Consider the following 13,566-nt stretch of genomic DNA (forward strand, 5'->3'; position numbering starts at 1 on the left):
TTGTAATGAGGTGGATAGACCTAGAGTCTGTCATACAGAGTGAAGTAAGTCAGAAAGAGAAAGACAAATACTGTATGCTAACACATATATATGGAATTTAAGAAAAAAAATGTCATGAAGAACATAGGGGTAAGACAGGAATAAAGACACAGACCTACTAGAGAATGGACTTGAGGATATGGGGAGGGGGAAGGGTAAGCTGTGACAAAGTGAAAGAGCGGCATGGACATATATACACTACCAAACGTAAGGTAGATAGCTAGTGGGAAGCAGCCGCATAGCACAGGGAGATCAGCTCGGTGCTTTGTGACCGCCTGGAGGGGTGGGATAGGGAGGGTGGGAGGGAGACGCAAAAGGGAGGGGATATGGAAACATATGTATATGTATAACTGATTAAATTTGTTATAAGGCAAAAAATTTAAAAAAAATAAATTAAAAAAAAAAAAATGGAGAGTCATTGTGCTTCTTCATTTGTCCATAAGGTGGCACCATTACATTTTTTGCATTAACCTGAACCCTCAAAACAGGCCAAGTAAGAAAAGAAACAAAACAGGTTAATATTCGGAACAGCTGGGTGTGGGAGAGTTGGTGGGGGGGGGGCGCATAACCACAGAGGATTAGTATGAGGGCTGGGGAGGGGAGGGCAAGGGAAGTGTGATAATAAATATCAAAGAGGAACAAGGGTGTGAAAGTCAGCTTGTGTTGAGAACAGGATTTGTCCTTTGAAAGGTCTATGTTCAACTCCAACTCTGCCAGTGACTAGTTAGACCACTTAACTGGGCCAAGTCTCCTCGTCCGTATATGGGACAGTGATATCCAAGCAGAGGGTGTTAACTTTGAGGGAAAGGTCTGCAGGTCTGTGCCTGAGATGCTTCTATTCCTTTCCTCCTTGGCTTTACCCGGAGGCCCTGGTGGGCTTAGGGCAGTAGAGACCAGTGCTCATCAGCCAGCAGGGGGCTTGAAGCCAGGTGAGGGAAGGGGTCTTGGGCTATGCCCCTTAACCCTTGGGTGTCTGGCATGATACGCCCGTTTTCTTTCTTTTTTAAAATTTATTTATATTGTTTATTTATTTTTAAAATTTTTGGCTGCGTTGGGTCTTAGTTGCTGCGCGCGGGCCTTCGCTAGTTGCGGTGAGCGGGGGCTACTCTTTGTTGCTGTGCGGTGGCTTCTCTTGTTGTAGAGCACGGGCTCTAGGAGCACGGGCTTCAGTAGTGGTGGCTTGCAGGCTCTAGAGCGCAGGCTCAGTAGTTGTGGCACACGGGCTTAGTTGCTCCGCGGCATGTGGGATCTTCCCGGACCAGGGCTTGAACCCATGTCCGCTGCACTGGCAGCTGGATTCCCAACCACTGCGCCACCAGGGGAGCCCCGTGCTGTGGTTCTTAATCTAGAATCTGATATTCGAATTATTTGGGGAGCTTTTAAAAATACCAATGCCTGGGTGTTACCCCAGCATCTCATTGCCTCCGCTCATTCATTGGTGCTTAGCATTGGCCGACAGCGCTGCCCAGGAGGGTCAATCTGGAGGACTTTCTGGGTACCAGGTCATCCAAAGAGACCTGCTTTTCCTGTCCCAACTCGGGGATCTCTGCCAATGCCTCCCACGTGCTCCCTGGTTGTCCCCCACGGTCAGCGCCCGGCCAACGGCCCCCGTGGTCCTCAATCTACAGCTGCACATCCTCTCACCCCAGATCTACGCACCATGTCTGCCTCCCTCTGCATCCTTTTGTCCTCCCAGGATCACTGTGAGATGGGCCTCTTTGCCTAAACCCTTTCAGTCCAGACGCTCACTCAAAGCCACATTCGCTGGTCCGACAGCCACCCTTGAAACTAGCCAGAGGTTGTGGACCGAGCCCGCCGCGGGAGTGCCCTTAAAATGACTTCAGACCCCTTCCCGGGACGGAGAGGGCAGCTTCCCTAAGCTTTCGTGCCCCTGAGTAAAATCTCTTGTCTGCCAGAACTGGGCAGACAAAACCAGGGCATTTTTAGTTTCCACGTTTGACAAACGTCCACGGAGCATGTGCGACCCCACCCAAAAGACTCAGCGGTGGCTTCGCCTGTGGTACCTTTCCCATCCTCCGTCCGAGTGCTGCTTTTCGAACTCCCAGTTTTTGTTAGGGGCATAATCCCATTCTACCTCTTCAGCGGCGATGTAAAAGGTTCTTATCATCCTGTACGGCTGTTCAGAAGGGTCCTTGTTGCCGCAGCTCCTGACCTCATATATTTGATTCATGCCTCTCGTGAAGTGGTACAGGGTGGAGCAAAACACCCTGAAGATGCCTGGAAGAGAAATAGCTTGGCGTTGTGTGCGATGCTCGAGAGTTTGATTTTGGTTTGCTAGCAAACCTATGTAATTTATTTCAAAATAACCGATAAGGTGGATTTTTAAAATATCATCTTTATATAGTATTTAAAAATCAGACACCAAGGGGAATAAGTTACTCTGAATATATTTACTTATGGGGAAAAATACCATCTGAAATTCATTTGTCATGGACAAATAAAACTTGCAAAGTTGTTGCCAACAGATGATTTCTCTGGGTCTTCCCTATTGTACACACCTATTAGAAGATGGTCAGTCCTACAAAATCACTGATAGGTGATGATTATCTTCATCCCACCCAGTTTAAAAGGAACTCATTACCCGTAAGATGAATATTCTAGACAAAGTTCAAATTAGGTCACGTTTCTGAAGTCGTGACTTTTGCTCTAAAGGTGTTCATAAGCTATAAAGTGCAACACACAAGTAAGGTATTATTACTAAAGCCAAATGTATTTCTTCATTAAGCCCTTGAGCAGAGGATGGTCTTGTTTCCAATGGTAAGTCTACATTATGCCAGATGAAAAGAAAAAAGAAAAACCAACAATCATGTCTGACTGAGAACAATATAATTTTTAAGCTGAATTTTCTAGATGCCTTGGCATCAGGTATACCTATCTTAACTGAATTCACCATAAAATCATATAAAACCAAATTATTGGAAAGTATCAACTTTCAGTGAAATTACTAGATCAATAAATCTTCCCTTCCTCTGGTAGACTCTGTTCTCAGAGGTGAGTGAGAGTGCGGGTCTTGTTAACTACCTACAAAGCACAGAGATAGCTTCTATCATGCTACACATGTCTAAATACTGCCAAGTTACCCCTTCAGGATGAGCCCAAACCATTGGTTCATGGGGTACCCTAACACCCCGTGGTGACCGTCATGAGGAAGGGTCTCTATAAAACCAGAGAGAAGACACCTCAGAAGACAGACATGGCGAGAGCTTCCTCTGCCTATGTGGGTCTCCAGGCAGCTCATTATTTATGTGTACATCATTCCTTCAACAGATGAGGAATTATCTTCTCTAAGAACAAAGAGGAGCTTAAGGCCTCGATTGTGGTGATGTTTTCACAGATGCATACTTCTCTCCAAACTCATCAATTTACATATACTAAATATACAGCTTTTTGTGTATCAGTCATACATCAGTAAAGTGGTTTAAAAAAAAAAAGATTCAAAGAGAAAACGTTTGACTTGCAACTGACAAGCTCCTCTACCCATGTTTTGGGCACTCCTTTTGGCTTAGAGATATGGGACAGGAATTGGTGAAATAACTAAGCTTTTCAGCAATAACCGATTTATACTCACCACTAAATATAAACTGGAAAACATCGTCATGTAGCTCTTTAGAAGCCTGTAGGGCACATGAGTAAGTAGCCAAAACCCTAAAATTATTCCAGCCATCTCTAGTTTTGAATGCCTCTTTCTATGAGTTAAACCTATTTGGCTGTTTTCCTCCTCTTCCTTCTTTGACCTTGAAGAATGCATTAAAAAAAGATCATTGTTCCCAAGGTATCCCTTGGGATGATTCATAATTGATCAATTATATTAATATAGAAATGTTGAATACTAGAAGTTTACAAGGCAATGATTATGGAGCTCCTATTCTGAGACAGTTCTTAGGCAAAAGTTTTGAAGCTCAAACCTCAAGTTCTTAACCAGTGACACGGAGAGGCATCTAAACTGAAGTTCTAGTGTGGAGTAAAGAAGTAAATACCTATTCATAAAGGAGACAGAGCTGGCAAGTACTCATCTTGGGTAGAATATTGGTTTCTTCTTAAGACTAATGAAAAAGTTGGGTTGGAGAAACATGTTGAACACCCGTAGCACTTGCTATTCTTATTTTTCATGAGACAGCATATGCTGCCATATATTGTTCTATATCTTTTATTAAAATGCCCTCGTTATCTAATTAGCTTGGGACTCTCTAAGAGAAGGGACAGGTACTAGTATTTCAATGGGCTCTCCATGAAATTAAGACCCAATGCAGCTTGCTTTCTGGGTGCCCAAGAGAATGAAAATAGGGAAGTCACCATTTGGGACTCATCAAGAGACCACCATCAATCTCTAAAGATAAGACAAGTTCATGTCCATAACCTGGAAGCAACCACTGGGCTGCTCATGCCTGGTTGATGCTTCAGAGCAGTAACTAAAATGATGTTTGTGCTTAAAGAGAACAACAACAACAAAAATTCCTCTTTCTTGGCCTGAATTGTTCATGGATATAAATCAAGAGCATTCTTCTAGGATTTGTGAGGCAAGGTCATTTGGAGTACTCCCACTTCTGCTTTGTGGATGTTATTTTAGACGCCTTTCCTTTGTCCTTTACACTATATATTTGAAATAAAATAGTCAGTATTCTCTGATTCTAATCAGGACTATACCTCTTTCTGTACACCCGGGAGTGTCCTAATTCAAACAATTTCTTCTGGGGGAGGGTCCTAAGAGTATATGCCTGGGACAGGAATAAAGACGCAGACGTAGAGAATGGACTTGAGGACACGGGGAGGGGGAAGGGTAATCTGGGACAAAGTGACAGAGTGGTATGGACTTATATATACACTACCAAATGTAAAATAGATAGCTAGTGGGAAGCAGCCACATAGCACAGGGAGATCATCTCGGTGTTTTGTGACCACCTAGAGGGATGGGATAGGGAGGGTGGGAGGGAGACACAAGAGGGAGGGGATGTGGGGATATATGTATATGTATAGCTGATTCACTTTGTTATAAAGCAGAAACTAACACACCATTGTAAAGCAATTATACTCCAATAAAGATGTTAAAAAAAAAAAAAGAGTATATGCCTGAAGATAGGAATTTGATCACCTGAGCTGGCCCTGCCAAGTTTACCTGCATGGTCCGGCTGCATGAATGCTGTTGTGGAGACATGGGGAAACAGGGCCAGGGAGTCGCGGTGAGTCCCTCGTAAGTGGATGGTGTTCCCTTGAAAATAAACTCCATGCATGTCAGTGTCGGTGCCCATTCCAATCATATGCCAGGAAACTCTATCCTTTTTGCACATGGTTAGGCCTGGCTGGTTGCCATACATATAGCCGTTAATAGCTAAATGGAAGGAAAAAGATAGCACAGCCCACTATAAGTTTGTAGATGTACTGAAAACACATCATCTTAGTGAAAGATTATCAGTGTGTGTAGGGGCAGTGGTGTTCAAGTTCAAACTGTTGACAGAAGATCCTTAATATCAGAGAATAAATAGTCCTGGGGAAAAGTCACGTGGTGAATCAAATTTAAATGGAGACTGAAATTAACAATGAATAATGAAAATACACTAAAACTGTGAATCTGTTCTATTTAATAATATATACACAGGGCATTAATTCTAAGAATCAATAAGAAATAAACCAGGTTGTTTTTTGGAGTAATGTTTTCTGACAAAATTGTTTGATAGTATAATATGATAGCCTTCATTTCACATTTTAGGTTTGCAGATTATAAAGAGTATCATCCTTGCAAAAATATTTACAGACTTCGTTAATTTTCTCGAAGTCTTTTTTAAAGGTCTCGATATGAAAATCATTTTCTTTTGAGGTTCTTATCCTGTCATCTCCCTTGTTAAGTGTCTTTTCCTCAGTTATTCATTTAATTTTGTCAGATCCTCATTTGCAAATGGCTTTGCATTTGATTCTAGAAGTTATCACACATCTCTTCACTGATTTCATGGATCTTGCATCATTTGAAAAAATTGCAGTTGATTGACATTATATTTGCATGTCTAGTCAGTGGAGATGGCTTTTGGGGTTGGGGGAAGGGACACTAAATTATAAGAGGTTGGCCCTTGAGTAAATAATTTGGCCTTATGATAACTTTGATTTCCATTCCCCGATAAAATAACTGACAGAACTTTGAATAATGATCACTTAGATATGAAAACACTTTGTATCTCCAGAAATGCAAATTGTTTTTCTCTTTTACATCAACCTCAATCCATCAATAGTGGTTACCTGGAGCAGTGCCTTGAGAAGAATTGAGAAACCACATTCCCACTCTGGGGGATGAATGCTGTGATTGAATAGTACTGAAGAGTGACTGCACCTAATTATGTCTCATGCTTGATGGCCCTTAGAGAGATATTTCCACTCCCACTCCTTCTAATGCCCATTCATCATGCACATGAATGATCTGTTACAATCTCATTGTCAAATAAAATTACTTTTTGTTTCTCTATCTGCAGAATGAGTGGTGCTTGGTAATTTTACTCAAATATCTGGAATTATTAGTAGAAATTCCAAGAAGCCCTGGGGCTGCTGAGAAGAATATCACATTTTCTGAAAAAAAATCTTTGATAATGTTCTTGCAAATAAACTAAGTCTTGTCTGTTGAATGTTAAAGAGGTATCATTGTAAATTGTGATGCTAGTAATTTAGTCCTTGGCTGGCTGGTAGAGAATCCTCTGTTGCCTTGGAACTCTAGTTTAAAGCCTCTCTTTCCCGGGAATTCCCTGGTGGTCCACTGGTTAGGACTCGGCGCTCTCACTGCCAAGGGCCCGAGGGCCTGGGTCAGGGAACTAAGATCCCACAAGCCAAACAGCGTGCCCCCCAACCCTCCAAAAAAGCCTCTCTTTCTGGAACATTCATTCAGATATTCAACAAACAGCGTTGAATATAGACTATATAATACGAGCAATGCAAAGCATTGTATGCTATATAAGGCATTTTCTCTTTGGTATTGTTGCCAACTTTCTTTCTCCCACTCATGCAAGCAAGACTGGAGACAAAATTTAATTTATAATTAATGTGAAATTTAAAGTAAAACACGTAATTTTCCTTGAATTTTGCTTGAAAAATGACATATTCTACATGTTCAAAATATACAAATGTATTTCAAATTGCCAAACCAGGATGGGACTGGATTTGACATGGTCCATTAGATTGTTTTCTGTTTTCTATATACAGGCCTCTCATGATAAATTTCTTTTGCAACCTAGCTTCTCCACTAAGGAATTGCTATGTTTCCTAATTTATAGTTGAATTTACCTTTTCTATTGGCTACTAGAGAGGTAGGAACTACATTTTGTATTCAGTTATAACAAAATTTTTCATAGAAGATGATATTGAAGGTGCACTATTCCATGCTTTCCATTGGCCCAAGAGGGGACTCTGTTGGAACAGAACATCCAGGACCACAGGAGTCTGAGCTGGTGCTGTGCATCACTTGAAACCTTGAACTTTTTTTGGACTTCCTTGGGAGAGAGGGAAAGGGCTATTTCATTATTTTCCCATAATGTTTCCCATAATTTTTCCCATAATGTTTAATAAACATTTGTTTATTGTTTCCCAATAATCAGATGTTATGCTTGGTCCTAAGACAAGGCCTGTTATCTCGCCATGCTTGCTTTAAGCACTGAAAAAAAATTTTATTGAAGTATATTTGATTTACAATATTATACTAGTTTTAGGTGTACAACATAGTGATTCAATATTTTTATACATTATACTACATTTAAAGTTATTACAAAATGATGGCAATATTTCCCTGTGTTGTGCAATATATCCTTATAGCTTATTTATTTTATTCATAGTAGTTATTTTCTCTTAATCCCATAGCCCTATCTTGCACCTTCACCCTTCCCTCTCCCCACTGGTAACCCCTAGTTTATTCTCTATGTCTGAGTCTGTTCCTTTTTTGTTATATACATTCATTTGTTTTACTTTTTAGATTCCACATATAAGTGAAACATACAGTATTTCTATTTCTCTGTCTGACTTATTTCACTAAGCATAATACTCTCTAGGACCATCCACATAGTTGCAAATGGCAGAATTTCATTCCTTTTTATGACTAAGCTTTATTTCCATATATATATATATATATATATGTACATATACACCATGTCTTTATCCATTTCATCTCTTCATGGACACTTAGGTTGCTTCCATATCTTGGCTATTGTAAATAATGTTGCTATGAACATTGGAGTGCATGTATCTTTTCTTTTCTTTTTTTTTTTTTTTGGCTATACCACGTGGCATGCGGGATCTTAGTTACCCTTCCAGGGATCGAAGCTGGGCCCCCTGCATTGGAAGTCCGGAGTTTTAACCACTGGACCACCAGGGAAGTCCTGCATGTATCTTTTCGAATTAGTGGTTTTGGGTTTTTTGTTTGTTTGTTTGGATATATATATACCCAGGAGTGGAATTGCTGGGTCATATAGTAGTTCTATTTTTAGTTTTTTGAGACACTTCCATACTGTTTTCCACAGTGGCTGTACCAATTTACATTCTCACCAACTGTGTAGGAGGGTTCCCTTTTCTCCACATCCTCACCAACATTTGCTATTTGTATTCTTTTTGATAATAGCTGTTCTGACAGGTGTGAGGTGATATCTCATTGTGGTTTTGATTTGCATTTCTCAGATGACTAGCAATGTTCAACATCTTTTCACGTGCCTGTTGGCCATCTGCATTTCCTCTTTGGAAAAGTGTCTACTCAGTTCTTCTGCCCATTTTTAATCAGGTTGTTTGTTTCTTTGATTTTGAGTTGTACAAGCTGTTTACATATGTTGGCTATTAATCCCTTATCAGGCATATCATTTGCAAATATTTTCTCCCATTCAGTAGGTTGTCTTTTCATTTTATTGATGGCTTCCTTTGCTGTGCAAAAGCTTTTATGTTTAGTTAGATCCAATTTGTTTAGTTTTGCTTTTATTTCCTTTAATTTAGGAGGCAGATCCAAAAAACTATTGTTGGGATTTATGTCAAAGAGTGTTCTGCCAATGTTTTTCTCTAGGAGTTTCATTGTACCCAGTCTTACATTTAGGTCTTTAATCTATCTTAATTTTATTTTCATATATGGTGTTATAGAATGTTCTAATTTCATTCCTTTACATGTAGCTGTCCAGTTTTCCCAGAACTACTTATTGAAGAGACTGTCTTCTCTCCGTTGTATATTCTTGCCTCCTTTGTCATAGAGTAATTGACCATAAGTGCGTGGGTTCATTTCTGGGCCCACTATTCTCTTCTGTGGATCCATGTGTCTGTTTTTGTGCCAGTACCAAACTGTTTTGATTACTATAGCTTTGTATATTGTCTGCAGTCAGGGAGCATGAATCCTCCAGTTCTGTTCTTTCTTGAGATTGTCTTGGCTATTTGGGGTCTTTTGTGTTTCCATACAAATTTTAAAATTATTTGTTCTATGATCAACATCACTAATTATTAGAGAAATGCAAATCAAAACTACCATGAGATATCACCTCACACTGGTCACAATGGCCATCATCAAAAAAATCTACCAGTAATAAATGCTGGAGAGGGTATGAAGAAAAGGGAACCCTCCTACACTGTTGGTGGAAATGTAAATTGGTACAGCCACTATGGAGAACAGTATGGAGGTTCCTTAGAAAACTAAAAATAGGGCTTCCCTGGTGGCGCAGTGGTTGGGAGTCCACCTGCCAATGCAGGGGACGCGGGTTCGTGCCCTGGTCCGGGAGGATCCCACATACCACAGAGTGGCTGGGCCCGTGGGCCACGGCTGCTGGGCCTGCACGTCTGGAGCCTATGCTCCGCAACGGGAGAGGCTGCAACAGTGAGGGGCCCGCGTACTGCAAAAAAAACCCAAACATTTAGTTCATTTACATTTAAGGTAATTATTGATATGTATGTTCCTATTCCCATTTTCTTAATTGTTTTGGGTTTGTTATTGTAGGTCTTTTCCTTCTCTTGTGTTTCTTGCCTAGAGAAGTTCCTTTAGCATTTGTTGTAAAGCTGGTTTGGTGGTGCTGAACTCTCTCAGCTTTTGCTTGTCTGCAAAAGTTTTAATTTCTCCATCAAATCTGAATGAGATCCTTGCTGGGTAGAGCAATCTTGGTTGCAGGTTTTTCTCCTTCATCACTTTAAATATGTCCTGCCAGTCCCTTCTGGCTTGCAGGGTTTCTGCTGAAAGATCAGCTGTTAACCTTATGGGGATTCCCTTGTGTGTTATTTGTTGTTTTTCCCTTGATGCTTTTAATATGTTTTCTTTGTATTTAATTTTTGACAGTTTGATTAATATGTGTCTTGGCATATTTCTCCTTGGATTTATCCTGTATGGGACTCTCTGTGCTTCCTGGACTTGATTAACTATTTCCTTTCCCATATTAGGGAAGTTTTCAACTATAATCTCTTCAAATATTTTCTCAGTCCCTTTCTTTTTCTCTTCTTCTTCTGGGACTCCTGTAATTTGAATGTTGGTGCATTTAATGTTGTCCCAGAGGTCTCTGAGACTGTTCTCAATTCTTTTCATTCTTTGTTCTTTATTCTGCTCTGCAGTAGTTATTTCCACTATTTTATCTTTCAGGTCACTTATTCATTCTTCTGTCTCAGTTATTCTGCTATTGATTCCTTCTAGAGAATTTTTAATTTCATTTATTATGTTGTTAATCACTGTTTGTTTGCTCTTTAGTTCTTCTAGTTCCTTGTTAAACTTTTCTTGTATTTTCTCCATTCTATTTCCAAGATTTTGGATCATCTTTACTATGATTATTCTGAATTTTTTTCAGGTAGACTGCCTATTTCCTCTTTGTTAGGTCTGGTGGGTTTTTACCTTGCTCCTTCATCTGCTCTGAGTTTCTCTGTCTTCTCATTTTGCTTAACTTACTGTGTTTGGGGTCTCCTTTTCACAGGCTGCAGGTTCGTAGTTCCTGTTGTTTTTGGTGTCTGCCCCCAATGGCTAAAGTTGGTTCAGTGGGTTGTGTAGGCTTCCTGGTGGAGGGGGCTAGTGCCTGTGTTCTGGTAGATGAGGCTGGATCTTGTCTTTCTGGTGGGCAGGTCCACGTCTGGTGCTGTGTTTTGGGGTGTCTGTGGGCTTATTATGATTTTAGGTAGCCTCTCTGCTAATGGGTAGGGTTGTGTTCCTGTCTTGTTAGTTGTTTGGCATAGGGTGTCCAGTACTGTAGCTTGCTGGTTGTTGAGTGGAGCTGGGTCTTGGCGTTGAGATGGAGATTTCTGGGAGATTTTCTCCATTTGATATTACATGGAGCTGGGAGGTCTCTTGTGGACCAATGTCCTGAACTTGCCTCTCCCACCCCAGAGGCACAGCCCTAATGCCTGGCTGGGGCACCAAGAACCTGTCCTCCACATGGCTCAGAATAAAAGGGAGAAAAAAAAAGAAAGAAAGGAAGAAGAAGATAAAATAAAATAAAATAGTTACTAAAATAAAAAATAATTATTAAAAATAATTTTTAAGTAATTTTTAAAAAGAAAGAAAGAAGAGAGCACCCAAACCAAAAAACAAGTCCACCAATGATAACCAGTGCTAAAAACTATACTAAAAAAACCAAAAAGACGGACAGACAGAACCCTAGGAGAAATGGTAAAAGCAAAGCTATACAGACAAAATGACACACAGAAACATACACAAACACACTCACAGAAGGAGAAAAGGGGGAAAATATATATATATATCGTTGCTCCTAAAGTCCACCTCCTCATTTAGGATGTTTCGTTGTCTATTCAGGTATTCCACAGATGCAGGGTACATCAGGTTGATTGTGGAGATTTAATCCGCTGCTCCTGAGGCTACTGGGAGAGATTTCCCTTTCTCCTCTTTGTTTGCACAGCTCCCGGGTCTCAGCTTTGGATTTGGCCCTGCCTCTGCGTGTAGGTCGCCTGAGGATGTCTGTTCTTCGGCCAGACAGGACGGGGTTAAAGGAGCAACTGATTTGGGGGCTCTGGCTCACTCAGGCCGGGGGGAGGGAGGGGTACGGATGCGGGGCGAGCCTGCGGCAGCAGAGGCCAGCGTGACATTGCACCAGCCTGAGGCGTGCCGTGCATTCTCCCGGGGAAGTTGTCCCTGGATCACGGGACCCTGGCAGTGGCGGGCTGCACAGGCTCCCGGGAGGGGAGGTGTGGGTAGTGACCTGTGCTTGCACCCAGGCTTCTTGGTGGCGGCAGCAGCAGCCTTAGCGTCTCATGCCCGTCTCTGGGGTCCGCGCTGTTAGCCGCGGCTCGCGTCCATCTCTGGAGCTCCTTTAAGCCGCGCTCTTAATCCCCTCTCCTCGTGCACCAGGAAACAAAGAGGGAAGAAAAAGTCTCTTTCCTCTTCGGCAGGTCCAGACTTTTTCCCGGACTCCCTCCCAGCTAGCTGTGGTGCACTAGCCCCTTCAGTCTGTGTTCACGCCGCCAATCCCAGTCCTCTCCCTGGGATCCGACCTCCGAAGCCCAAGCCTCAGCTCCCAGCCCCCGCTCGTCCCGGCGAGTGAGCAGACAAGCCTCTCGGGCTGGTGAGTGCTGGTCGGCACCGATCCTCTGTGTGGGAATCTCTCCGCTTTGCCCTCCGCACCCCTGTTGCTGTGCTCTCCTCCATGGCTCTGAAGCTTCCCCCTCCGCCACCCGCAGTCTCCGCCCGGAGGGGGGCTTCCTAGTGTGTGGAAACCTTTCCTCCTTCACGGCTCCCTCCCACTGGTGCAGGTCCCATCCCTATCCTTTTGTCTCTGTTTATTCTTTTTTCTTTTGCCCTACTGAGGTACGTGGGGAGTTTCTTGCCTTTGGGGAGGTCTGAGGTCCTCTGCCAGCGTTCAGTAGGTGTTCTGTAGGAGCTGTTCCACATGTAGATGTATTTCTGATGTATCTGTGGGGAGGAAGGTGCTCTCCACGTCTTACTCTTCTGCCATCTTCCTCTGTATCCTGTAGATGTGTTTTTGATGTGTTTGTGGGAGGAGATGAATTCCACATTCTCCTACTCCACCATCTTGATCCCTCCCCTCTAGGCATTTTTGTTGACTCCACACTCTGGTGGCCATTTGAGTTTGGAGTCTTGTGCATTACTCTGCCACCTTGGGTAATCTCTCCAAGACTAACAAGAATCCCATGTTACTCACACCAATTACAATGTGGGTTTGGTATTGTTAACAACTGATATAAAAGAGACAGAGAAGGATAATTAACTAATTTCTCCTACATGAAGATCTTGGATAGGAATGGCTAATGTTTTACAAATTAACACTTTAGATAGTTATACATACAACTTGATAAGAGATGCCTTGCTGGATAATAATTATCTCCAATTATCAGCTGCATTATCAGACTTAATGACATTATTGCAAACCCAAGGGAGGGCATTTTGTCAGTAATTTCTACATTTATGATGTACTGTGATCTTTGCTAGTTCAAATTTTATATTGCTTTATCTAAGGCTGATAAAGTGCTTTAGAAGTATTAATTAAGTTTCACATCTCTCGAGATAGGGAGGTTTCACCATACCTTGTGAGTCTGAAGCCACGAAACATTTTACTCATGACCAAGAACAAT

General features: G+C 41.9%; 1 protein-coding gene across 1 annotated transcript in view; it reads right to left on the bottom strand.

Annotated features, from left to right (window-relative positions):
- HEPHL1 (hephaestin like 1) overlaps window positions 1-13,566 on the bottom strand; it is a gene marked incomplete at its 3' end in the record, with an annotated part of 86,668 nt that overhangs the window by 33,181 nt on the left and 39,921 nt on the right. The window contains exons 11-12 of the mRNA XM_082628397.1: window positions 5,174-5,386; window positions 2,064-2,277 (exon numbers count right to left, since the gene is read on the bottom strand). Coding sequence (XP_082484523.1) covers window positions 2,064-2,277; window positions 5,174-5,386 — 427 coding nt within the window. The remainder of the gene's footprint in view (window positions 1-2,063; window positions 2,278-5,173; window positions 5,387-13,566) is intronic.

Source organism: Mesoplodon mirus (genome assembly GCF_964341445.2).
Source record: "Mesoplodon mirus genome assembly, chromosome: 7".
NCBI classification, from domain to species: Eukaryota; Metazoa; Chordata; class Mammalia; order Artiodactyla; family Ziphiidae; genus Mesoplodon; species Mesoplodon mirus.